The 25,925-nt window shown below is 38.0% G+C and overlaps 2 protein-coding genes across 2 annotated transcripts; one reads left to right on the forward strand and one right to left on the reverse strand.

Annotated features, from left to right (window-relative positions):
• Positions 1–1,421: 1,421 nt before the first annotated feature.
• On the forward strand, positions 1,422–7,432 carry LOC110058703 (protein rolling stone-like). The gene is made up of 2 exons (XM_020765364.2): positions 1,422–1,685; positions 5,262–7,432. The coding sequence occupies exons 1-2, from the start codon at positions 1,605–1,607 to the stop codon at positions 6,018–6,020; spliced, it is 840 nt and encodes a 279-aa protein (XP_020621023.1). The 5' UTR covers positions 1,422–1,604; the 3' UTR covers positions 6,021–7,432.
• Positions 7,433–13,278: 5,846 nt separating this feature from the next.
• On the reverse strand, positions 13,279–18,468 carry LOC110058629 (T-box transcription factor T homolog 1-like). Its single transcript, XM_089285186.1, has 7 exons — positions 18,077–18,468; positions 17,733–18,003; positions 17,286–17,426; positions 17,107–17,168; positions 16,956–17,014; positions 16,198–16,362; positions 13,279–14,776 (listed from the first exon to the last, which is right to left on the reverse strand). The coding sequence occupies exons 1-7, from the start codon at positions 18,295–18,297 to the stop codon at positions 14,478–14,480; spliced, it is 1,218 nt and encodes a 405-aa protein (XP_089141312.1). The 5' UTR covers positions 18,298–18,468; the 3' UTR covers positions 13,279–14,477.
• Positions 18,469–25,925: the final 7,457 nt, after the last annotated feature.

Raw genomic sequence — 25,925 nt, forward strand, 5'->3', positions numbered from 1 at the left:
ATACATTTATAGGACTTCCAATAATGTTTTCTTTGGGTTCCATAACGTAGAATATACGTTATATTGACGTCAGTTGAAGTAGATTGGACTGACGCCATCATTTCCAAACAACCCCCATCTTGGATTCATTCGCCATCTTGGATTTTGTGATTTTTACCAAAATACTGGGAGACTTCCCACAATGACCCAAAAATTGTCAAAGCCGAGAAAGAAAGTTTGAAATTGCTGAAAAGGTATTTAAAAATAGATATTTGAAAACATGCCTGTCAAATGAAATATTTTTTTTCCATGGAAACACAAGATCCCTGACCAACGACTAGTCAAACTAAATTGTTCCCGGATAAACTCAAGGACAAGTCGTCAAATTTGGAATTTGTATACTCATTTCCTCCTTTCAGCGTAAACAAAATACGGAAAAAAGAACAGTCAAAACTACTCAGGGTTTGAGGGGCATGGGTGGTTGGTTTTCCTCTCACCCCGGCAACCTTAATTAAAGGATCGAACGGGAAAGCACAAAAGCTTGAAATAGATGAAATAAAGGGAGCGGATTTGTCACGCGCTCTTCCTAACTCTCTTTTTTTACGCTCATTCAGCTCAATCGCTTTCTAAAGGAAGTAAAAGGTTAAGGCATACGAGCCAAGTAGCCCATCAGGCCGGAGCTTATCCCGGTTTCTGTAGCATGAAGTGACTAGGAGTATTTCTACTCCCCCTAAATGCGATCCTAGTCCATCGCAGGGTTACCCCCAGCATTAAATTCCAGTTGCCGGCATACATTTAGACACCTGGGAGAAAAGAGGCACTGTGAGATTAGAGTGTCTTGCCCAAGAACACATCACGATGTCCCCGGCCAGGGCTCGAACCCAGACCGCTCGATCCGGAGTTGATCGACTTCACTATACTATACTAACCATGAGACCATCGCGCACCCAACTTAAACTGTTCAGTACATAAAGCATTGTTAACATTCATTGACTTCTTTTCATTTTGTTACGTTGTCTATTTGTCAATCTTCTTCCCCACAACACTTCCCCATGAATCATTTTAATGGTACCCAACTTTCCTCTTTCTGGGAGGCTTTTAAATCGATTTGAAAAATCAACGTTGTGTCAGCCCTATTGTGTCGTAAAACATGCACGTGATAAATGAGTCACTGTTTCCATGATTATCCTTGATTTTCTAACAGCAATGTAAATGCTCACCTTCTATTCCCACGTGATTTTATAGAGCACAAGTGCTGTCATACAGCTGTTTGGCTCTTTAAAATAGCTCGTACTTTATAAAATAAATAAATAAATAAATAAATAAAATAGGGAAAAAAGTCAAAATTAACCAAGTTCAGGAAGAGCACCATGAGTTTTAATTTAACAACTGTTACCTAGCTTCAGGCCAGCCACTGAAATATTTTGAGAGATCATTAAGATTCAAAAAGCTCTCTGGTCGCGTGTCCCTGAGGGATGAGCTCGTCTTTGAGTTCGGCATGCATGAATGAATCCAAAGGGCAAAAATTTGCACATTGCCAGTAGCAGTCAGTATTCACTTCACGTATCGCTTGACTGACGACAGAGTTGAGATGTGAAAGCGGCTTCGAACTGTTCTCGAGAAAGATGTGTCTATGTCCGGAGGAATTCTCATTCAGACGTTTAAAACTCTCACATCCGTATGCTAGCGCCTTCGCAACATCGCCGGTAAGTTCCGCAAAGTCTTCCAGTGAAAATGTTTAGATTATTCAGGGAATGATCCACAAGGATTTATGATTTAATTCTTCTTACTCGGATGAAGGCGTTTTTATCGTCGTTGAAACTTTTATGTTTGGTGCCGACCACGTTATCGGACAAATGCGCACATTAAACGCGGTGAGGACTACTTTAAAGGTACTTTGAAGCCAAAGAACACAGAAAATTCTTTGCCATATACAAGAACTTATTCTTATTCTCCACCACTGAGAGTTATGGTAATGAAAGGATAAGCAAAGCATAGTTTATTCGAACCTCTCTCTCTTCTTAATATTACTGCCGTCGTTACAAAACTCTCTTTTCACGTTCATAACTGATTGCCTTCATTCAGCGGTGTGAAACATTTATTTCATTTATGGCGCCAAAATTTATAGAGATTGATCAATGTTATCAGGGGAATTAATTATGCGAAGGCGGGCTTCCACTTCAGTGACTTCGGTTATAAACAAGCATCTAATATTTTGGGTTTAGAAAAGCCGTTTTTGTTTGCAGGCCTTGCTGTAAGGAAAGCCGTGCTTTGAATACACTTTTTAAAACGTGAAGCGACCAATAGATCACGAAATTCAGTTACATTTGCTCCGCTAAAACAAAACTAAGAATGAACAAAACTATTTTGAAGTAAATTTACGGGTTTGAGATCGCGTCCCGTTTGCGCAAAAATTGTCAGTCTTCTCAGTCCCTGAGATAATCCATGTTTTTATAGCAACATATAATATAACTTCAGAGAACTCCATTCAGCAGCAGGTTTCATGAACACTCTGCGATCGGCTCGCAAGAAAGTACTCCTTTTTGATTCAGTTTTCTTTTTGGCGCAATAAATAGACACGCAATGTTTACATTACGTACATGCGTGTTTACCAGCTCTTTTAACTCCGCTCAAATGAAACAATTTTCTGAGTCGTCAGATGCAATGTTGATTGTCCATTCTTAAACTTTAATATTGATAAAACTGAGGCTTTTAAAAGTATCTAAAAGTGTGTTGCTTTTGTCAAAAGAAGTCTCAAAACTATGTGTAAAATACAACTAATATTTCATATTACCAGCGATACTTAGGGTTGGTATAACCTGCTCCAGAGGAAAGTTTTCATTATAAATATAGTTGTCATGGATATTCTTAGTTGGAGTTAGATCTCAGCGGGAACAGTGTTCGCATGGAAGTTCCCCTTAATACACACCCTAAGTTCAGAGCATAACTAAAAGTTAATCCAATGCAGGATATATTCACTCACATTCAGTTTTATTTAACTGTATTATCAACAAAGCTTTGTGTTGGATAAATAAGAAACAAACTCGTTATTTATTGATCTTTATGAGTATTATCTTTTAAACTTTTTGCTTTGCAAGTCTCATCAACTCCAACAGAAGAAATCTTTGAGAAAGATAGATTGTTCAACCATGGCCTCTCGAGCAGATTAAGTTGTTGTCACCAGGTCACATATGCTAGGCAAGATAGAGCGCGCGCGAAACCGGTGTTCACCTCGAGCGTTGAGTACAGAATGAATGCTTTCTACAAAAAATCAATGTACGCGCAAAACATACAATGAACGAGAAATTTGAAACACTGACCGTGTTGTAGTACGAAGAAACTCTTATAACGCTCAGCAGAAAAAAAAAACTATCGTCTCAATTCTATTTGCAAATTTCAAGCACACTTTTTCATGGAGGTGATCTAACCCATCACGTAAATTGTATAATTATTAAGCAAATTGCAGAGAACGAAATGCTAACACAATTCACTTATGGGCTTTCAAATAAAGCTTGGGCTTTCAATAGCACTGAGACCGAGAGAAAGAGATTGAATATACAGTGAAACTTGTTTTAAGCGGACCCCATACCAAGTGGAAACCGTTTCAGACCAAACGTTTTTTTCTCTCCATATTTTCTGTAAATCGAATTAACTCGCGATCACCTCTACTAAGTGGACACTAGCTAGGGCCCCCAGGATTTTAAAACAATACAATTTTCACTGAAATTTAAAACGTAACTATCTAAGGATACACAGCATTTTAAAAAAGCCATTTAAATTGGGGCGAACTCATTTCTAAATAAAAGCAAAAAGGCTACTAATAATTGTTTGCCATGAGGTATAATAGCAAGAATTTGCGTTGTAAATTGTTTATGTTACTACCCAAAGAAAAATTATGCCTTGTAAATTGAAATGAAAAACGAAAAATATTAAACTAGTTAATGTGCATCATGTCAATCTGTCAGAGCAGCTACATTATACTTACATGTATCTCACTGGTAGAAAGGTTGGGTTCTGAAATATTTCAAGTCTTTTAATCATTTGGTGGTACAGCCCAAGCTATTAGCAGAATTCAGTGGCCCGCCAGCAGATGTAGAAAAACCTAAATCCTCTACTTCCTCTACACAAAATGTAGAGAAACTACAGAGAAAATGATCCTTCAAAAGAAAATCAAGGGGACACACCAAGCGTCCAAACTCGTTTATACTATGCAAAGCTATAGCAATGGTTACAAGCACTAATTACATGTATTTACAGGAAATAGAATATATGAAATTCATATATTTGAATTAAAGAATAAAGATTTAAACTGTGGTTAGTAATAAAAACCATCGAGTTAAATATACAACTTTAAAAGTAGTTGTGATAAAACCTGAAAAAACAATCAGGTTTGAACGAGATTCGAACCTATGACCAATGTGCTCTATCTAACCAAGTGATCTACCAAGTCGACTCGGGCCCGGTCATTGTGTGGTCGTAATATATCCTGTAAAAGACAGCTACATGAAATACAATGCATGAAATTCATATTTTGTTCAGGCTTTATCACAGCTATGTGAGTCGTGTATTTAACTGTGATGGTCTTTCTTCTAATTAAATTACAGGTATTGCACATTATTCAGTAAGCGCGCGCTCGTAAAATGACGTGGCGGGACATTGCAAAGTAAACAATTGCGTGTGTAGAAAGTACTAGATGCGAATGAATTTTCCTCGAGTTTGAAGAAGAGAACACTTTAAATTACGACATGAAACAGAACCTTAAAGGAGCCTGCCCTGGACTGACCATTCTTATTTCAAGTGTTTATCTGACTACATCTTTTCAATTGAAAATCTTTTTCAACACTATCACTGCAAAGATACATGTCAGTGAAGTTTCTGAGAGATGGAAGCTTGAAACAAGCCGCCTACTCATCCTCTTCCTCGTGCAGTGCCGTGACTTTCCCGCGAAATTAAAGAATGCAAAATTATTTCGGTCAAAGGTCAACAACAGCCTGAGAGGCATTTTAATTTGCGCGCAGAACGTCCTGCTACGATTGCTGGACTTTACTCCGGTAAATTTTCCTGACAAATAGAAAAAATGACCGATTTCCGTAAAACGTAAATTTTCAAAATGACAAACAAACAAATTGATTAAATTAAAGACATTAGAGAGTCGAGCAAATGTCAGTCCAAATTTACAAATCCATGTTTTACAAATCCAATCCAATCCATGTTTTACTATATGCCGAATTAATCAAGTGTGTACGTCGATTGATTGATTAATTGTTTTGTTTTTATCTTAGTGGGTGCCACTTCCCCTGTTTCTCATTTACCGCCTGGTTGCTGCTTTTTACTTCTTATCCTGGCTGATCTTCAGCGGCTTTTTTGATGGTGGCTACTGGTTCATTTACCTCAGCAACTGGGTCTTCACCCTTGTAACCGCGCACTTCATGCTGGCTATGTTCATCACCACCCATTACTGCTGCGGTGCCGGGATCGAAGACGATCCGGCAGGGTACGGGCCGCGTCGTTTCAAGTCGGAAACCTACATCGTGGGACTGTCGCAGGAGGACGACGAAGACGAAGGCACGTCCTACGCCAGAGTAGAAGAAGATGACAACGCTTTGAGTTGGCCAGAAAAGGTGTTATGGTTGTTCTTCAACATTGCAAGCGTCACTTCAGTGGTGGTCACCATTACTTACTGGTCAGCAGTGTACTCAGGCGTGGAAATCAATGGTTTGATGGTGAACCAGCACATCTTGGGCCCGGTGTTTATGCTGATGGAAGTGATAATGAGTAATATTCCCATACGTCTCTTGCATTTCATTTATTCTCATATTTTCTCGTCAGTTTACGTGCTTTTCACTGTTATTTACTGGGGCGCGGGAGGCGAAAACAAAGATGGGAAGCATTATATTTACAGAGTCCTTAATTATGAGGACCGTGCAGGCGAGGCAATATTCACCGTTTTCTTTTTGCTAATCATCCTGCAGTTTTTGGCGCATATGTTTCTTTATATCTTGTTCAGATTTAGAGCATGGATTGTTTCCAAATGTCAGTGAGAAAGAAACAAACTTTACTTTGTACCATTTACGAAGTTGATACTTGTACGCGGTGTAACTGTTCATAATACGTTAAGACAGACACTTATTATGTAAAGTTTTCACGTCACGTCAGTTTAGACATACATGCTCTCACTAAAATCATAAACTATGGAATCGTATTCACAAGGGTCACAATGTTGATAATCGGAGTTGGCTCTACAAGTATAACCAATGGCATTGTTTTAACCCAAACTCGAATTTTTATCAGCTGGCGATTAGAAGCGCGGTGTTAAGCGATATTGCATCCACCTTTTCTTATTTAATCAAGACTGTAACAAGCTGAAGGTCAAAATTACATGTAGTCATTGTAGTGGAGACAAAAGTTGGAAAGAATTTTGTCGCTTCCGACTCTGTTGTCTTCAAAAGTAACATTTTTCCATACGAAGTTAAGCAAATTCAAATAAGACAAGAAAGGGGACAATTAGGAAGAATTCATTGGCAAGCACTAATTTATTGGCATACGTTAACAGTTGTTATAATATAGGGTTGGCATTAAAACTTTTAGTTTAAATTGCAAGTTTTCCCTGACATGTTCAGGTCCTTGATTGTTATGACCTTCCCCCTTGGAATTGGCTGTGAAAAGGTAATGAAGAAGTTAGAAACTAATCAGTGTTCGAAATGGAAGAACGACGCATAATTAGCAGAATTAAGACCTCATTGAAAGCACAATAAAGCGTGTAGCCATCATGAGGTGGTTTAAAATTTTCCAACTTAAGGTTACTTTGCAAAATTGATTAGATTTTGGACGTTATTTGAGTTCAAAAAATCGAAGTATAAAGCATCAAGAAACGAGAAATTCAATTCATTAAATCTTCCATTCTGTTGGTTAAGTTTCAGAAAGATTTCATGTAGTAAAAAATAAAAGAACCCGGAAGTTAATTTCCATCACTTTTTTTTAATGAAGGGGATTCCCTATCTATCATTAACATGACTTCGAGAAAATGCATTAGAACTGCAAGATCATAGAATCCAAAGTAAGGGCGTAAGTCTATACAACACTACTCTGCAAGTAACAGGAACGTAACACATTAGGAGGTGAGAGTATGACAAACATTTACGTAGATAGAATTTATATTTCCATATCAACAAAAATGAAAACACCAGGTTTCGCTCACATTCCTGTCGAACTTGTGACAATGTCTTTGGTTAGGAACATAAAACATTGTTTATGTCCTTTCCTTCACTAAAGGAACGTTATAAATGTGTTTCTATTGGTCTATAGCAACGTTTTTAATCCAAGGGTGCCATGTAATGTCTATTGGCAAACCATAACTTAGTTTATTTTTATAGAAAACGTTTGCAAAGTGGTACGTCTATCACATATTTTTACTGTTAGACGCAGATTGGAAATAAAAGGGTTCATAGTTGAATGCTCTGTTTGGCATTTACTTTGATTAAAACCAAGAATAAAACTATTCGTCCATTATCTATTTAAGATTTCCTAAAATATTAAAATTCCTCTTTAGGGTTTCTGTGCAAGGTCCCAAAACTCCGAAACTCTTTTCTTAAAAAGAAAAAAAAGTAAGGTGTTCATTAAGCGCAGGACAACAATTTGTTGGCGATCAGTTAATTCGAAAACGAATGAACGAAAATGGAAATTTTGAATTTATGATTAACAGCTGGATACAAATCAAACTGTTATCAACGTGGGAAATATCAATCTCGGCGGTATTCCTATTCCCTTTTTTTACTCCTGTCTTATTTTTAACTTATATTCAGCGAAAGTACAACTTTAAACTCTTTTCCCCTCAGACAAGGGTGCGTAATTTAAAAGAAGCCTTAATTCATCCCTGGAAAATAAGGGGCAGACCATTACTTTTTTAGCAATTCTCCCCCCCCCCCCCCCCCTCCCAAAAAAAATAAACTAAACTAAAATAAAACAAACAAACAACAACAATTCCTGCACATCAAAAACTGCTGAAAAATAAATCGGGCAAGGGGAGTCATTGCCCACCCTAAAAAAATCATGCACAGCCTAAAGGTGAAAAAAAAAATCCTGCCCCGGAAAGTTGCCTAATCCCCCTTCTTCCACGCCGCCCCCCCCCCCCCCCACCAGCACCATCACCCCTCAAAAAAGCATATCCTTCCCCCTAAAAAAGACGAGACCGAAGATCGTTATCAACGTTAATAACGCGTCGAAACGTTTTTGTTATAAAAACCTGACTTACGCCCCGATCAGTGAGTGCTTTTGAAAAGATCATTTATGGTGGAGCGCAAAACGGGTAAATATTTCACTAAATTCGACTGTGAACATTTCGACCTAGTTGATCAAAAAAAGGGGAGTTTCTGACGTTTTTTCAAATTATCCCACTATCTAAAACTTGTCCCGCTGTAAATCCTTTTGCAGGAAAGTGTGTTTTACTTATAGACGGACAGGGAGTCTTTTACGTGACAATATTTTTTTCCCCGCATTTGTTAACAAGTTACTCTCGATTAAATTTCAGGTCGAAATAATACCAAAACCTCTTTTAGTATTAGTATGAATCAATCAAGTGAACACTTGAAGAGATATATTACTGCGGGCCACTCGTGTGTGAGAACTGAACAGAAGTAGCTAGAAGTCGGTATCTGAAAAGGGATTTCCTATCGAGCGAAACTTTCAACATCTCATCAAAAAGTACTGATTACCATGGCAACGGGATAAATTGTTCTAACAATGAGGCACCTTCTGTGCAGTGAAAAGATGATGTTTACTTTGAAAGAATTGAGCGGCAGGTAATGTCAAGACAATTGAGAAACCTGAAGAAGTAACATTGTAACATCTGTAAAAAAAACTTATTTCAAAATTGAACTGTACTTCCGGCTAAAAGGACTTTTCTACACAGACAAATCTAATCAGGTGTTAGCGTTTTCGAATTTTTACAACACCAATTTTATTAATTTCTAACAACGTAAATCGTGCACATGTGCTACTTACGCCAGCTTTTAAATAAAATTTACAAGTTAAAAGGCATTCATGACATAGTCCAAGTACTAATGAGATGAAATTGAACTCCAATAAACACGAAAACTATCTGTAACTAATAAATTTCATTGTTAACTGTTAATTATGATTCTAGAGAGCGAAAAGGCCAAAAGCGAAGGTGTGAATTAAATTGCCTCTTTCAAGAAACTTCGAGCCTCTATCTGACTCAAACAACAACTGGACTAAAGTGATTTTTTTTCTCAAGATTACGTTATATCACAATTTGAAAAAAGACAGTTGTGACTTTCAGGCCTCGTCTACACTACGCAGGAGAAATTTGAAAACGGAGTTTTCATTCTGGAAACGCATCAAATGTTTTCCGTTCACACTACGTAGGAGAAATTTGAAAACGGAGTTTTCACTTTGAAAACGCGTCACTGAAATGTATCCCGTTCGCACTTCGCCGGAGAAACTTGAAAAAGCAACAAACACCGGTCATTTTGGATTTGTGTTTCAGGAAAACTTGGACAGGAAAATCACATGATCATCGTAATGTCATCGTATTCAAAACGTTTTCCGTCCACACTAAAACACAGAGCTAGCGTTTTCAAATTCCTCTGGTTTGAAGAGCGTTTACGAAAACTCCCTTTTTCGTGACGGATTAGTGTGGACGGTAGGCCTAACCGTAGGAATGAAGCTGCGTTTTCGATTTTCTTCGGTTTTGTGTGGACGGGGCCTCAGCAGACATCGTTCAGTGAACAAACAGCTATAAATACATGGAAGTTCACTGATCCATATGGCGGATAACCCGTTTGAATACATCAGTTTCTCATTTAACAGTCTCCTATCACACTTTATATGGTGCAACAGTCAAGATACGCGTCCTGCCTTTTAGCTTGTCAACTGAGTTCACATAGCCTTAGTGTAAACGTTTTCTTTTATAAACAAAACACACAGTCGACATTTCTCCTAAGACAGCGTCAGAGCATAAATCTTCCGTTCAATATGAATTATTGCATGAAATTCTCGTACATGATGGTATTCGATGCTCATAGCATTGTAATTTTCAACACTTAACAAAAAGAACGAAACAAAAGGTAGTTGTAACAGGGAGCGAGAGTGAGGTGCGCTGAAAACGCTTATAGCTTATAACCGAGCGCGTGCGACGCGCGCGCGAGTCCCGCGAAATTTTACACTATCGTCAGTCCCCATCTGGTAGGCTGTATTTTGAGACCAAGCTCATATAAAAATAGCTGGGTTACCACCAGTATAAAGGAGCATTTGCAGTGTACCGTTATCACAGAAGATGTACTGTCCCTATTTTGTTTACGACAGCTGTGCAGTGCTACAGTCCGAGTTTATCTTTGAAAAAAAAAAAAAAAAAAAAAAGACATCAGTGCCTTTGTTAGATTAAACAGTGATAGAGGTGTTCTAAATGATGTTATCTCATGCTCACACTCTCCTAGACCCTTCTTGAGTGGCTGGATGAATGAAAACTTTTATTAGATTGTCGACACCAAACTAGCACTTAAAAAATAAACACAAGTTGGGGAGACTATAAAGAGACATTCTTAAGACGTATTCACGCAAAATACTGAGCCACCTCCCAACTGGAGAACTTCGAAGGAGTGGCCAAGTGTTATTCGAATATATACATTTGACTGCATGGTCATCTCAGTTAAACATTGCAGTCTGCTAATAAAAACCGATAATATTAAACTTGAACTGAACTCTGCAGGAAAGGACGTTCGCAAGAGTTGAAATTAAAAATTAGCGACAAGTTAATTTTACGACACTAGTAGTGCACAAGCTTTCCATTCCTGACAGCTGTAGACACGGCACATCTTTCTGAACTTTCCTAGAGCTTTTCTCTTAGGCATTTAAACAATTTACAAAGTATCATTCTTGTTGTAAAATTGTGGATGCCTGGTCCTAGCACTCCTTCGAACTATCTTACTTAGCGATCGTCTTTTCCTCTCAGAGAGTGGGAAAGAGCGATCAAGGTTTGGAGAGCGGGATGAGGCAAGCCTCACCGATACCTCTCTTAATTTCTTTTTTTGTTTTTGTTGTTGTTTTGGTTTGGTTTGGTTTGGTTTGGTTTTTTTTTTTAACTCCTCCCGCCCCAAATGTTGGTTTTGCTCAGTATTCGCCTGTAACAAGTGAAGACTCATCCTCTATTTTCTGTAAGCGATGACATTCTTAAAGCTTTTTTATGTTAGGATCCCTTGTACATGTACATGCCTGGATGTCTTTTTTTTTTTTTTTTACGAGGCAAATTTCAATTGATGTTTCATGGATAGGGGTACAATTTTCAGCTGACCTAAAATCCAATCTTTAAAATTTACCTGTATTGCACGAATGAAGTTCGCTGGCATACGCCAAACTGGCTAAAACTTCGTCGTGTCATATGTGAATCTTTTCATACTCACTATATTTCTCAAGAAGAAGCGATTTTAACAAATCCCTTCTCACATCGAAGACTGCACAATAGTTTAAGAAAAGCATCATTTTTTCGATCAAAGAAGCCAGCGGAGTAACAGCCGGCAAAAGAAATCGAAACTAGGCATATGTTTGTCCAGAACAAGAAAAAGGTACGACATTTGTTATCATCAGTTTCTAAGTTTTCCATCAATAAAATAGAACTCCACCCTAGTTTATTAATGAAAACGCAATTTCTGTCTGAGTTAGCAAGCTTGCACTGAGGTTCCGTCGATGACATAATTTTTGACAGTCAGTACCTGACCGCAAAGAAAACAGAGCAGAGCTTACATCTGAGATAACAAAGGAGCTTTTGAATTTAAAGTTTGTTTATCTGAAAACAATTTTATTAACTTTAAACTGTAACGCCAAGACATTATCCACGCTTGGCTTAGACTTAAGTATTTTGCCGCCATGCATTATTAAAACAGTACACGAAAGAACCAAATAAACAAGGTCAAATTTGTTTGTCTATTGGCTACGGAGGTTTGACAAACTGTCAATCTTTCAAATGTATGTAAAAGCTTGTTCTGGTGGGTCTTTGTAGTCAGTCAGCGAAATTTTGACTGCTTCTGGAATGTCGCGGTGTACAAGCCACCGGCCTTCAGCAAAAAAGAGTAGAACAATGGCAAAGTCGCATCAATTTCACCTGATTATCATATCAAAGACACAAGCGTTAGTAATATAGAGTTTCAATAAACTCTGCGATTAACAGAAAGCAGTAAATAACACAGGACTCGGCTTATTAACCCTTCATTATCATAACAGAAGCAGTAGAAAGTAATATAGTTTAGCAACTTTCAGTAAACAAAGGTGACTTCAATCATAGCCTGATTAAAGAAAGAATTTTATGATCAAAGTGCCGAAAAACACTTCCTCCACGCTCCTTCAGTCTTCTTGTGACTTTCTAAAAAGAGGAGTCGGCCTGAAACGGTGTAACACAGAAAGATTAGGTACAACAACCTTTGGTTCGAAAAAGGACTGTTCGCGATCACCAGCTCACATCGTTTTGTAGATTGAAGCGTTTTTATTAATCTTCTTCAATCTCGACTTTCTATTGTAAGCCAAATTTACACCTCAGTGTTAAAAACAAAGGTCAAATTAATTGAATATGCGTTTGAAACGCTGCCGGCATGAGCCCTGTAGATGCCGCCTTCAAAGGCAAGGAAATGTAATCAAACCATAAACAATGTTAGCGGCAAACGTAAGGGCGTCCCACAACTGACTGAAAACACGTTATCGAGAAAAAAATGCATTGCTGCTGTTTCCCGTATTCTTTCACCGTGTTCCACTTTTCTCGTGTTTAAGAAAGTACATCACAGAGAGTTATAAAAATTGTGATTTATACATAAAACACAGAGGCTATTGAAGTACGCACGTCCATGTTGTTGTGTTCGCTGAATAGCAAGCTAGTGTGAAAGGTTCGTCAACTATTGCTGCTTTTTCTCAGGCACTTAACTCGGACACGAAGTTAGTATTCGTCTCTTTGTTTGCCAAAGGGCGTTTTATCGCAATTTTCACGCCAAAGGACTCTTTATTAAAACAACAGCTATTATATTTTCTAAAGCGCCGTGGAAAATGGGTCAGCCGCTTCGAAATAATCTCTTCTTTGGATAGCAGGCGCTAACTTTGTTTACGATGCCGCGCAATTTGATCAAGATCACCTGCTCTGTTCAAAACTTTTTCGAAGGCAATTAATGAAATTAACATTCTGATGGTGTTCGGCCGGAAATAAGTTAAATTTGAGCTGGACAGAGGTAAATAAGTCATTCCGTTTCTGGTATACACCTATAAGGAACGAACGTATCATTTATAATAATATAAACAAAACTCTTTGAATTTTCTCTGTTACTTACTTTATTCAAGCTTATCGGATAACATTACAACTGTAGTAAAACGTAAATCCTGCCCTTCATCGCTTATTAGACACTTAACTTTTGAAAATCAAAACTGAAGAACAAATTTGCCAAGAAGCAACTTTCACTTCGTTGCGAACAAGTCCCTCCACTTGATATTTTCATGCATAAACACAACCGCTTCTATACAAATAATATTTACAAGTTATAATCATGCGAAATTTTCGTTCTCGTAATTGAAATCATCTCTATCCTTAGTTAATAAATATTTTCTAACTTGATTTTACCAGCTATATTCCTCTTAAATCAATAATTTCTTCATGTATGTACAGATCCATATATAAGCGCTTAAAAACATTCTATTTCTGGCTTATGTGGACGTAAACTCTTTTCGCTCCCAGTGCCGAAGTTCGAGTTAATTAACTTGATTCTAACGTTAGGTTTATGTCTGTGCATAAAATCCTGGTCTTTGACCATTCAAATGAAAGCCATTAAATTTCATTTTTACCTGATTACGCTCGTTCGTGAACATTTCGCCAAACTTCATTTAGGATTTTCTCAGAATTCTGACGTGCTACACTCCTGGGAGCGAAAGGGTTAAAGTTGGTTCTAACGCAACGCGCAACGAAATAAATTAAATAAATTGACAAGATATTTTGATCAGTTTAAGTTAAAAAGTTCACTGAGAGTTCTAAACGTGGTTCCTTTAGAGAGCGAGTTTTTTCGACTTTTAATCGCTTTTCTAGTAATAAATCTTTAAGTCCAGAATTTGAACAAGGCGAGTGCTAGCTAGACCTGTGCTGTGCGCAGTACTGCAGAACTGAAAAACACCTTACGCAATAGTTCTTCACCGCAAAGGATAGTTTTTGCAATCTAATTGTAAAACTCTGAACCTAAGTCTTCCAGCATAATTTCGATAACTGACAGTTTTAAGGTTATTTTTTTTCTTTCAGACTCCACTCCGTGTGAACAGTTAATTCGTCAAGAAAATTTTGACGTAGGTACTAGTGATCGATTTCAACCTCCTAGTTCTCCTCTCAATTAAAAAATCTCCTCCTTGGGATCAAATAAATTGCCACAGTTACCGTTGAAAACCTTTCTTTTTGTTGTTTTCCTTAGTTTTGATTTTTAACTTGAGATTTATTTTTATGGCAGGAAAACGTGTCCTTACAAAGTTCATACTTGTCCAAGCGTGTTCCAAGTTGGATGAAGTGAGATTCCTGGCGCTTGAATACACTTCGATCTGTCGTTTTCCTTGTGACCTAGGTCCATATCGATGCTTGTTCGTGAGGTGGAACTGTAAGAAGATGTGCTCATGAAAGGACTCAATCCGGGGTGAATCTGGTGTGGTCCGGCCGGTGTGTGATGAGAATGCGCTAAAGAACCAGTCGGCATGGAAATGTTATCCAGCGCCGTTGGCCCAGGCAGAAGAAGCTGGTTGGATTCTGTTGGAAAGTACTGCGGCGCGTGAGCTACTGAAAAAAAAAAAACGAAAATCGGAGCGAGTATTAGTCTTTATCTGGCTGACAACTTAGGAACAAATCTACTAAACCAGGACAAAAAAAAACTGAAAGAACTAGCAGCTATTCAAATCAAAATGCGCTCCAACAATTCAACAAAACCCGAACATAAGAACTAAACGAACCAGCAACTATTCAAATCAATTTGCTCAATTCTTCATTGATAAGAGCCAGCAATCGTCTCCAAGACGCCTCTTTTCACGTCACATCAGTTTCAATAGGTTCCCACGTCTTTAGACGGCAAGCCTGGGAGAGTTCTTGACTTTTTGTGCGGAAAGAAAAGGCCAAAAAAGACGCCATTTTAGCGCGTTCATGTGAGATGATTATCATTCGTTGCCAGAGGTTACAACTTGCACCAAAAGCAATCTTAATCCTGCTCTTTAATGTTGCCATTCAAGCCATTTTGGTTTACAATAAAACTAAAAAGAAATTCTGAAACTCTGCGTTGGTACACTGGGGTCCAATAAATTAACTAAAGCCTTGATTATTTTGCCTCCCGAAGGCGGTTTTACAAGACACAAGACTTTGATTTTGAAGGACGTTAGTGTCTTTTGTTCTACCTTGCTCGTACCATGTCACGAATTTCTCTTTTGATAAAGGAACTGCTTTGCGAAAGGTTAAAAAAAGCTTTTCTTAGAGGAAACGTTACTGCAAATGATTAAACCGAAGATTTAAACAAACTATGTTGTGAAATGGTAGAGACAGGAGCACATTTCAGACCTCGGGGAGGTTTGTTTAGGTTGCCTCAAACGCCTTTGATGACTAAGAACGAGTTTCGAACTTCTGTGCCAGCCATTTGGCCGATTGGTCTATTGTGCGTGGTGTTCAAGTGTATTCTTTTCTCAACAATATAAAAGCCCATCTGCGCAAACCACGAAAGATACGAAGGTTAAAATAAAAAGAAATCAATAACTTGGTCCTTTCGTGTAACAAGCGGATATTACTGTTCAGTTAAAAACAGAATATGTTAAGCTAGATTTTCGGTAAAGACGAATAAACGAATACTTGAAAAATCTATTGTTTGGTTTCTTTTCGTCACACTCTTTGCACTTTTTCCGTTTAGCTAATGTTTTATGAGTTTTTTTTTTTTTTGGTTGCGCCTTTTTTAATTTCTGTTCTCAGTCCAGCTACTTCTTTTAGATAAATATTATAATAGGAAGCGATTCAAATTTTCTTTTTGTTGACACTAAACATTTAACGTCCAGGAAAATTATGACAAGAGTAAAATTCCTGTCAAAAAAGCCTTCTGAATTGACACAAAATGTACATTGGACGAGTATATATCCGGTCTTGGAAATTCCAGCGGCGAGTAGTTTTATATTCCGAGGGTGCGGAGTCCAGACGATAGCAAGAAGATAATTAAAAGTTGTTTTTACCTTGATTTGGTAGATCTGTGCGCTTGTTATATGGATTGGGATAAGGCGCCGGGCGGTGACTCCTGAATCCCAAACGATCATATGGCGAGGAAGGAATGTGGGCATACGGCCTCGAATGATGATGATGCTGGTACACTGGCGAAGGGCCAGCGCAAAACCAACCGTCTGAAAAAAAAAGATATAATTTGAGAAAAACCTCAATATCAACAAATCGTTGAAACGTACAAGATCTAAAACAGAAAAAAAAAACACGTTGGAGGTGAAAATATCTGCACGATAACGCATACAGCGTGAAAGATGTGTGAACAAAAGTAAGGCTGATTTCTCACTTTTTCCGCCATCTTATGCCAACAAAGAACACTTTAAGCAATCTACACACTTCTTCGTAAAGGAAAGTCGAGCGTCCGTGCAACAATTTGATACGTGACTCGAGAGAATAGGTGTGAACCGCCAGCGCGAGATTTAACTAAGTGCTATCCCCTCTGTTCGATGTTATTCGAGCATCGCAAATTCTCGACTGCTCGAAGAATTTCTCGTCTCGTGAAACCGCGGTCATGAGCGCAGCATTAATAATTTTCGACGATTTGCTGATACGCACACGTAAGCGCAAACTGCAAAGAGATGCTCTAATCGGCGAAACAGTTTGAACGTGCTCTCGAAGAGCAACACACACCATTCGATTGATCAAGTTTCAAGTGAACAATTCACAAACATCTCTTAAAATAACAAATCAATTTGTTGTGAAATAACAAACTCACATTGCGAGTATGCGGAATGTGACTCTACTGCTTGTTCCAGAGCTTCCTTCTGTTCTTGCCTTAAGGAGAAATAAAAAAAAAGACATATTTAGACTTAAATACACAGTTAAGAAAATTCAAACCAAGTGTACGCAAAGGGAGGAAAACCTACCTTTCTTTCGCGTCCAGGAAAGCTTTGGCGAAAGGGTTGTACTTAATTTTAAGACTGGTAATCTGATCAAAGATAAGAAAAGAAAGCAATTTACTTTAGTTTCATTTAATTTCCTTGGATACTATTGAAAAGAGGCCTCAAGCAGTGAAATCTAATTTTCGATTAAAAAACGCCCTTACCTCTTCGTTTTGATAAGCTGTCACGGCGATGAATTGCGTCTCTGGAAATGAGTGAGAAACCACTGTTCGATTACTTTCTGGAGCACCGACGCGGATGATGTGAATTCGTGGCTCATACTTGTGTAAGGAATTCAGCATGATCTGAAAACGAAAAGACACAGTTATTCAATAACTGTTTGTTTTTTTTTGTACCGAAAAAATGAAATTTAGTAAAATAAAACGAGTGATATTGAAATTCACGTGTTTCATTCAAGAGTTAATTTCTTTGTGGGCAATATAAACACAATCAGCGAGGTACCTGGACATTATTAAATTTTACCCAGGTTAACTGGCCGTAATAAAAAAAAGAGAAGTGGTTTTCTTTTAGTTCGTGATTAAAAGATAGATTAGGCGCAAAACAATATTTCTTCTGTAGACGCAATAAAACGTAACAACAAAAAGGAATACGCTTACTTGTCCATTGCCATTTTGTTTGTTGGTCAGTTTGACTTTGGAGAACACCACAGATTGTTTCATCCAGTGTGCGCCAAAGTTTGGTGAATCAGGATGGATGTACACGCAGCTTGGTGTCGGAGGTTCTGGCTTCCCACCAGAAACCCACTCTCCATTCACGTACTTCCAACGGTGGCCCTCGACGGACACGAAATCAAGCAGGAAGGAGTACATAGCCTTAGGCTCCAGACCGGTGACGTTTATTTTAAGAACTGGAAACATCCGCCTGAGAATGAGACACCACAATTATTTGATTTGGCTCAAAATAACTTTTAAAACTTTCAGGATGAGTTAGTTACCTTCCATTCTTGGTGACGATCATCTCGTTGGTCAGCGACTTGAAGCGCCGCCATAAGTCGGCCTCGTCAAGGGTGATCTTGACATTGCTGTACTCGCTGGAGTCATCAGTATTTGCGTTCTCTGTCTCTCTTGGCCTTTCACTAGACATTGTGTTCTCAGCGGCTTGTAGAATGTGGTTCACGGAAAATGAAGTGGGTTGTTTTTTCTCCTCTGAGTGCATAGCGTGTGTTGACTCGATGTGCTTTTGCTCACAACGACCAGACCTTCACACAGCGCGAGGTACTAATAAACTAGCACAAGAACAGATGATCGAACCGAAATGAAATTATTGCTCCGTCGATCCAAGCAGCTTCCTAATTAGCCGTCAATGAATAAAAGTCACACCTCGTTCTGATATGTCAGAAAAGTAATTAACCATAGATATTTAAATCCATGCTCGCGGACCAATCAGCGCGCACGCACCACGACAAGTAATTGAAATGCACAAGCAAGGAAATTTAGCAATAAACAGAGGCCGAACGAGCTTGACTCAGTGTAAAGAGGCCGACCAATCACGGAGCCGCTCAATAAACTCTTCTTTGCTTAGAGCATATTAATAATTATTGGACCGCTCTCAAAGTTAAACATACCGTACGGGGTGTGAAATGATAAGAAAACGAAAATGACATTGCCCTAAAGAAGTTTAACCTCGAGGTCAGATCTCTTAAGTAAAATCAGTTAATTGGCCAATGAGACAGACAAGGACAAGTTTATCTTTCCGTGTTTAGCCTGTTTTGTTGGTGAAACACGTTTAATGCTATTGTTATTCTTTGTGGTCTGCCTGGCAGATCCATAATTTATTATCGACCCCTGCAATAACCTTAATTAAAGGCAATGTTCGAAGTACTTATATTATTAAACCTGACATTCTAACGCTATTTTGGTAACTGGATGCCATTCACTGACAAAGTTAGTCAGCATTAAGCTGGTTTTCCGTCATGATACGCAAGTGTCAATTTCTAAAATGCCTTATGTGATGGTCGAGTACCATAACTAAGTAAAGGTTTGTGACCCTTATTCAATGATGGTGTTTAACATACGTTGCTCTAATTTTCACTCATTTATAAATGTCAATAGTTTTGCGAGTCGCTTCTCGACACCGTTCGTAGGGGCAATCTGTTTGGGAAACAATCACCCACCAGTCGTTTAATATAAGGGGCGAGAAAAGCTGTTAAGCAAAGTACACCGCCTGGAGGCAATAACGCAGATTCTCTTTTCCTAAATAATGGCGGCTTCTTCTCTTAGGCGGTAAATTATAATTCCTAATCCACAATAGACCACTTATACGGATCTCCGTTGGTTTTTGTTTATGGTAATTTTAACACAATGTGTTTATCTGACCGTCGTGGACAATGGGGGACGATTTGGCTCGCTCTTGAAAGAGAAAAAGCCGCCCACAAGGGGTTAACCCGTGCTTCAGCCAGACAGAGTGCGGGGCTGACAACGAAAAAAGGCCGTCTTAGGATAATTCATGGCAATTATCGAAGACTCTTAAAAACCGCGACCAGTAAACCTTTAGATTCCCAAACACGCACCCTTTTGAGTCTTCTCTTTGGAGTAATTGAATTAAGATTACTCAGGTATAAATATAGAAAAAGAACTGTGAAAGTTATCGTCGATATCCAAGTTCTGTCGCTTGTTTTTTCAGATATCTCGTACTCTGTTGCTCTTCCGTTGGGATTAGCATCTAAAAACCACAAATAAATGAAGATTATGACAGCGGTTGGGTTAACTCATTTCTCAATTTTTGCAAACAACTTCGATACAAAACAAGAAGACCCAAAAAGATGCAAAATAGTAATTGACAACAACAACAAAAAAAAAACACTTGAAAATTTATTTTATCAAAATGTCGTATCAGTTATTGATCCAAAAAGTAGCCTTTATTTAATTCGTTTTCTCAATTTTGATGATTGCAGAATCTTTTATTTATCTCTCCCTAATTGGAAATGGTGTATTTGTCTAAAATAACATTCGAGCGGAAACTTCAAAGAAATGACTGGAATTCAGTTAACTGATTACCATATTAAATGAATTTCATAGTTTAAGCTCTAGTTTAATCTTTTTCTTTTTCCTGGTACTAAAAAAAGGTTCCGTTTCGTTTATTTTTACTGTCTATTTAAATCAGTGCATGATATCATTTAACATACCCTCCTACAAATTATATACAGTTTCATGGGCTCTGGTAGAGTCAGTGAAAATCGGGCCAAAAAAAAAATGGGTGTTATTACGTAACGTTGCACCTCACCACAAGCAAACATACGTTAGCCTGCCAGTTTGCCCGCAAGATAAGACAACTCACTGCTACTACTTAGCCTAGAACTATTGTTTTCCTATTTCTTTTGCACTTATACACGAGGAACTTTGCGAAAACCCGTAGGTCTGCTAAGAACTGATGTTACCCCCAAGTGCCGGCCTTTAAATTAAATGTCGATGCGACAGCGTGTCTTCACGAATCTTTCACGGGACCAGCAGCGACCGGGGCTTTTTTGCAAACGGCAATATCGAGAGAAAGGCAAGACATTCTGTTTTATTTTTGGTTGAATATGTTATTTTCTCTTAAGCTTAAGATTACGTGAAATATGACTTCTTCGTGCATTTTCACTACCTGGTACTTATGTTTGTCGTGTTTTTGCGCATAGCAACTCAAGTACCACTTCACACGTTTCGATACTGGGTATAATCCATATGAGAAAAGAAAAAAATATTTATTTAAAAGTTTAATTCTTGGAATTTTGAAGGCTTTTATTTAAGCTCCGTTAGATTTAATGTCATTACAAGCCTTGAATCCTTAACTTCTATGCTTTAATCTCCTTATTAGACATAAAGAACAGCTCCACAAAATTAGAAAATATATTTAAGTTATCTGTTTATTCACCGTAATTTTCATACGACGTTTTTAATATTTTGGATGAAAAGAAACTAAATGAAGTAGTAAACATTTGAAGAAGACACCCTTATGTTATTTTTGACGTTGAAGGAGTTTTTTATGGGCGGTTGCTTAAACGTTCTCGTAACAATCTGTTATTATTTCAATTAAAATCTTCCTAAACATGACTAAAAGATAACTTACATTTTCCCAGCATAATAATAGGATGACCTTACAACTAATGCTTTGCTTTAATTGTTGGTTACTTGCTCATTTAACATAACACAAAAAAGGCAAAAAAGTGAGAAGTTCCTCCTGGCGCCAGGAGATTTAGCTGCTTATAATGACAGCCCGTTTCCATCATGCAAAGTCGTAATTTAACGTACCAAGGTACTAAAAAAGAGCATCTTCAAAACAAAAAAAAACAAAGAAAACACTAAAAATCTGAAAAAAAAACCGGAATTTCTAGGCGCCAAAGTGACTGAGTGTGCTTTGTTCTAAAACCGGGGACATTACCTCCTTCTATTGAAATATCGTGTTTTCTTGTTGTCGAAGTCCTAAAAATTGGAAATAATAAAAGAGACAATGGTAAATTAGTTATGCTCAGTTCTCTAAATCATTTTCATTTTCAAGCCTTTTTTTTTAATTAACAAGTCTTTCGTTTTTTTCCAGGGCAACGAACAGACCCGAAAAGAAGGATGACAAAAAGTGCTAATTGAAAAGCACCATGTTCTAATCTGGGCCTCTTTCAAAAATATGCTTATCACTGGTAAAGGTAAAAAAAATCATTTTGGAAAAAATTGAAATCCCACTAATAAATGTTACATTTTTAATAATCATTTTATGTTTTGGCCTCAAAGCTTTGTTAATATTAAAAATCGCTAGTCTTGTTATATTCCAAGCAGTGTTAAATACAATACACGTTAACGAGTGTCTTTTAGAACAGGCCATTTCACATTAAATGGAGCTTCTTGTGGCATTGACCTCTAATTTAAACCAACTCGTCCAGATCCTGCAAAACAACTGGTCCATAATGGCTGCAAATTACGGAGGGATTAATGTTTACGACCGATAATTGCCAATGATCAAATAAACAAAGCACAATATTAAGAATTTCAAAGTGACCGACAAGAGAGCGGGGCTTATTATCCCGTCTAAGATCTTAGTGTAAAAAGGTTTTATGTTTTAAATCACCATCCCACAGAATTTTTCTCATAAGGAGACACACAAAGGAGTATTTAATGCATTTTTTTTTTGCGTAGATTCTGATAGGCCAATTGAGGTGCGTTAAGATTCTAACGTGGCGCCGAGGCTATGAGGTCCAAAAAGTAGCTGAGAAATCGCATTGATATTGAGGCGCAATTAGACAATTTCCATTGTTTTATTCCCCTAATCCTCGGCGCCACGTAAGAATTTTAATTTATCAAAATTGACCTATTTAAAGCCATTCAATTTCAAACAAAGATGGCAACAAAGAGCCACGTGTAAAGGACTTGGCAAAAACAATCTTTTTCTCGTGAAAAGGTACACTTAAGCGTTTTCAAAAGTAGGTATTTCTTTTAAATCAGTTTCTCCGAGGAGCTGACTTGTTTGAAAATAACTTTTCCTTCAAAGACTAACGGCTTCTAGCAGACACACTTGAATAAACTATGGGCTCTTGAAATCCCGCTGCAACCGTGAATATCCATACTGATTAAAACAAGTAATTAGTAAAATGGTCGTCCATGAAAGGTAAGCGGAGTATATTAAAAGGATTACAATAAAACAAATTCACGAGTTGTATTTGTTACATAACAGGCAAAATGAAATTAATATTTCAGTGCCAGAGAGCTAAGGGTTTTCGCAAATAAAGCGGCACGGTCACGTTCGCTTTGCGTAACACAATTACGTAGAAACAAAACAGTGGTCGCTAATTCGAGTAATCAGGGACAGCGCGCCCTTAAAAATTGCTACATTGAAATTCAAACTGGATTTTAAGTCATTTTGGCAGGGACAAAGTCGTCGAACTTTTCTTCGTTTGTTCTCACTGCATTTGCAATTTTTCCTCACAAATAATAAATAGGAAAAAGTTAATGAGAATTGGCAGTGGTACATCTATGGAATGGCTGTTCGTCCACTGTTCCCAGATCAAATTGGAATCTTAGTTACCAAACGATTCCTGACGTATGCGTTGTGTTGACAAGGAAACGTGTCGGCAAACTGCTCTCGGTGTATTTCAAAGCGCAAAAACAGTCATAACGACGCTGAAGAGATCAATTCTTTGTTTGCACCTTTTGTGTAAAATTTAAACTCCTATCCAAGGCAACATAATTGGTGTAAAATACGTCCCAATGTTGGTGTGTTTTGGGCTTTGATTAGTTGATTACACTTTGTCCGGCAAATTAAGGAAATATTGCAGTTAAAAACACGTTGACAAAATTGTACAGGCTGTTCCTAGTCCTTAAAAGAACATACATTGAAGCCATTGTTTGCGTAACCAGCGAGTCTTGTTCTCGTTAATACCTTTTGTTTCATTTTGTGTTATATTTTACTAGTTTTACCGTGACTTGGAAATCCCAATATAATTTGCTATTCAGCAACAGGGTTTTCTCTAAATTCTTTTCTTTTCTCTGAGTCGAGAAGCTCATTAAAGTACAACGGTTGTTAACGATTTCGTTCTCTAGTACTTTGGTTTGTCATGGCTAAAAAAAAGTCTGCTGACAAAAATATTACCTGCATTGTTTGTGTTTTAATTTCCCGTTCAATTACGGACCATAACGAAGGGTGAGTTGACTAAGGATTGTTTTATGCCGATGAAAAGACTGATGCAACCTCTTGTTCGCCTCGAATGAAACTGATAACAAGGCAAAGTTAAACTACAATCCTATCTTTGTTTCAAGGTTCCTTGTATGCGGTTCAACGGCAAATGTCAAGAATCAAAGCACTTTCTGTGCATGTTGTTAGTTAGAGGTCGGTTGTGATGGTTTACACAGACTCGTTGGATTCCGATTTTAGCACTGACTGATGTCCTTGAATCGTTTTCGTGGGCGAGATTCTTTTACATGTATCACCGTGTTTCGCTCTATCTAGGAACATAAAAATTTTTCCTTGTGAATTGTTTGGGCAATATTACGGCATGCAACTCGCCAAAGCTTGCATCTACACATAAAACGAGATAGATTCCGGCGGTATGAGCCACTGCTACTTTGAAGAAACTTCACAGAAAGGTTCCTTTAAAGAACATGGAACTTTTTACTGCCAACTCCAAATCGGTTCCAGAAAATCCAAAGTTGGTTCCAGCATTCAGCCAATCAAAATAAAGGTGCACGCGCCATCGATCAAATTGTATCACCTCTGTTAGTTTGGCTGTCTTTCAATTTTGATTGGCTGGTCAATCCAAAGATTGTTTCAATTTTTATGAGATTTTGTGTTGTTTCCAACAATTCGCTTAACACCTCCTGGATCTAAACCGATTTACCAATTGGGTCCCACCAATCCATGTCAGCCTCTTTCTAAACCGTTATTTGGTTCGAGAATCGATGCTTTTTTTTTGGCGTGATTATTTCTAGAAGAGTACATGTACGTACGACTTCTTAAGACTATTCAACGGATGGTTGGTCGTATACCCAAGCAGAGGCAGTGATCACATTGCCTCAACAAACAATAAATCTCTCAATTTTTGGTTTTTAACATTCCAGTCTTTCCAACGAGAGGTGTTGAGAAGACAAAAATGCCACTCTCAATGAATTTGGAAGTAGAGTTTCCGAAATCGCCCGAGGATTACAAACTGGAGCTGGTGGTTACGGTTGTCAACGTGAAACAAGCCTAAAGAACTACAGCTTTGTTGCGGCGGAGGATTTAACACCGGTTGTGCTTATCGATGACACGAAATAAACAAAGAAATGCTTCCAAAAGAACATAAACCTCTCAAACCAACCTGCTGCTGTTAGGCTTGTCCGTTGACTATTTTCAAAATATGGTCGAGTTTTTGAACTGGGACTATCGAGGGCAAGACTATATAGTGATAGGACAGAGGATTTGGATCAGGGATCCTCAGATTTGAAATCCAGCGCCCTAAGTTATTCAGACACAACGACTCTTTTAATAAGCATAAGAAAAGAGAGATTATAAACGGTTTAGGCTGAGACAGAGTCTTTCTGCTTGAGCCACCTTGCCATCATCACTGCAGCTCTTCCTTTTCAGCTATTCCTCCTTCGTTATATCATGGCTCCTAATAGAGCACTTTTCACGTGACTGCCGAAAGTAATTCGCGATTCCTGTAGTACGGCATAACTTCGCTCGTGTTTGATTCGCGCCATTTTTTTATCGACTCAGAGATAAAACCTGTCAACCTGTAGGCTTCTCGCGGCGGCTATACTTATTATTGTCTTGTGTTTTGATTGGTTCGTTGACTTATCTCTCTCCTTTTTGATTGACCACAATATTTACCTTAGATATACTCAATAAACCACTCTAGAGCGGTTGTCGCAAAATCAAGACCAAAGTAATCACTCTAGCCAATCACAAAAGAACACATGCAGACAGTCCAGTGAATTAATCAAAACTCGAAGCGCGGGAGAAAATGTGCGGGTGAGTCACAATTAGTCAGTTTGGTCTTACTTCTGATTGGATGACAAAGTCAGTAATAGTAAAGTAGTTTATTAAAACCCTCTTGCAGTAAAACAACTGAATCAACGAGTACATTTTACAATCTTAAATTATCTAAAGTACAGTAATTTACAAATATAACAGTGGTACTATCAATTGAGTCACAAAAAATATTTAAATGTAAAAAAGTCCTCTACTCTCTTTGTCGTGCAGGCCTGCATGTTTACAAGTATAACAGTGATACTATCAATTGAGTCACATAAAATATTTAAATGTAAAAAAGTCCTCTACTCTCTTTGTCCTGCAGGCCTGAATGTTCCGGAAAAGATAATACTTTTGTGTTTTCTGCCTTA

The sequence above is a fragment of the Orbicella faveolata genome, unplaced genomic scaffold (genome assembly GCF_042242905.1).
Source record: "Orbicella faveolata isolate gen_17 unplaced genomic scaffold, um_ofav_v1 contig_13, whole genome shotgun sequence".
Classification (NCBI taxonomy): domain Eukaryota; kingdom Metazoa; phylum Cnidaria; class Anthozoa; order Scleractinia; family Merulinidae; genus Orbicella; species Orbicella faveolata.

Coding starts and splice junctions, on each gene's coding strand:
- LOC110058629 (XM_089285186.1), bottom strand. CDS start 18,297: ATGCACTCAGAGGAGAAAAAACAACCCACTTCATTTTCCGTGAACCAC. Junction 17,169..17,285: donor CAGCTTATCAAAACGAAGAG/GTAAGGGCGTTT, acceptor ATCTTTGATCAG/ATTACCAGTCTTAAAATTAA. Junction 17,015..17,106: donor TTCCTGGACGCGAAAGAAAG/GTAGGTTTTCCT, acceptor TTTCTCCTTAAG/GCAAGAACAGAAGGAAGCTC.
- LOC110058703 (XM_020765364.2), top strand. CDS start 1,605: ATGTGTCTATGTCCGGAGGAATTCTCATTCAGACGTTTAAAACTCTCA. Junction 1,686..5,261: donor GCGCCTTCGCAACATCGCCG/GTAAGTTCCGCA, acceptor TTTTTATCTTAG/TGGGTGCCACTTCCCCTGTT.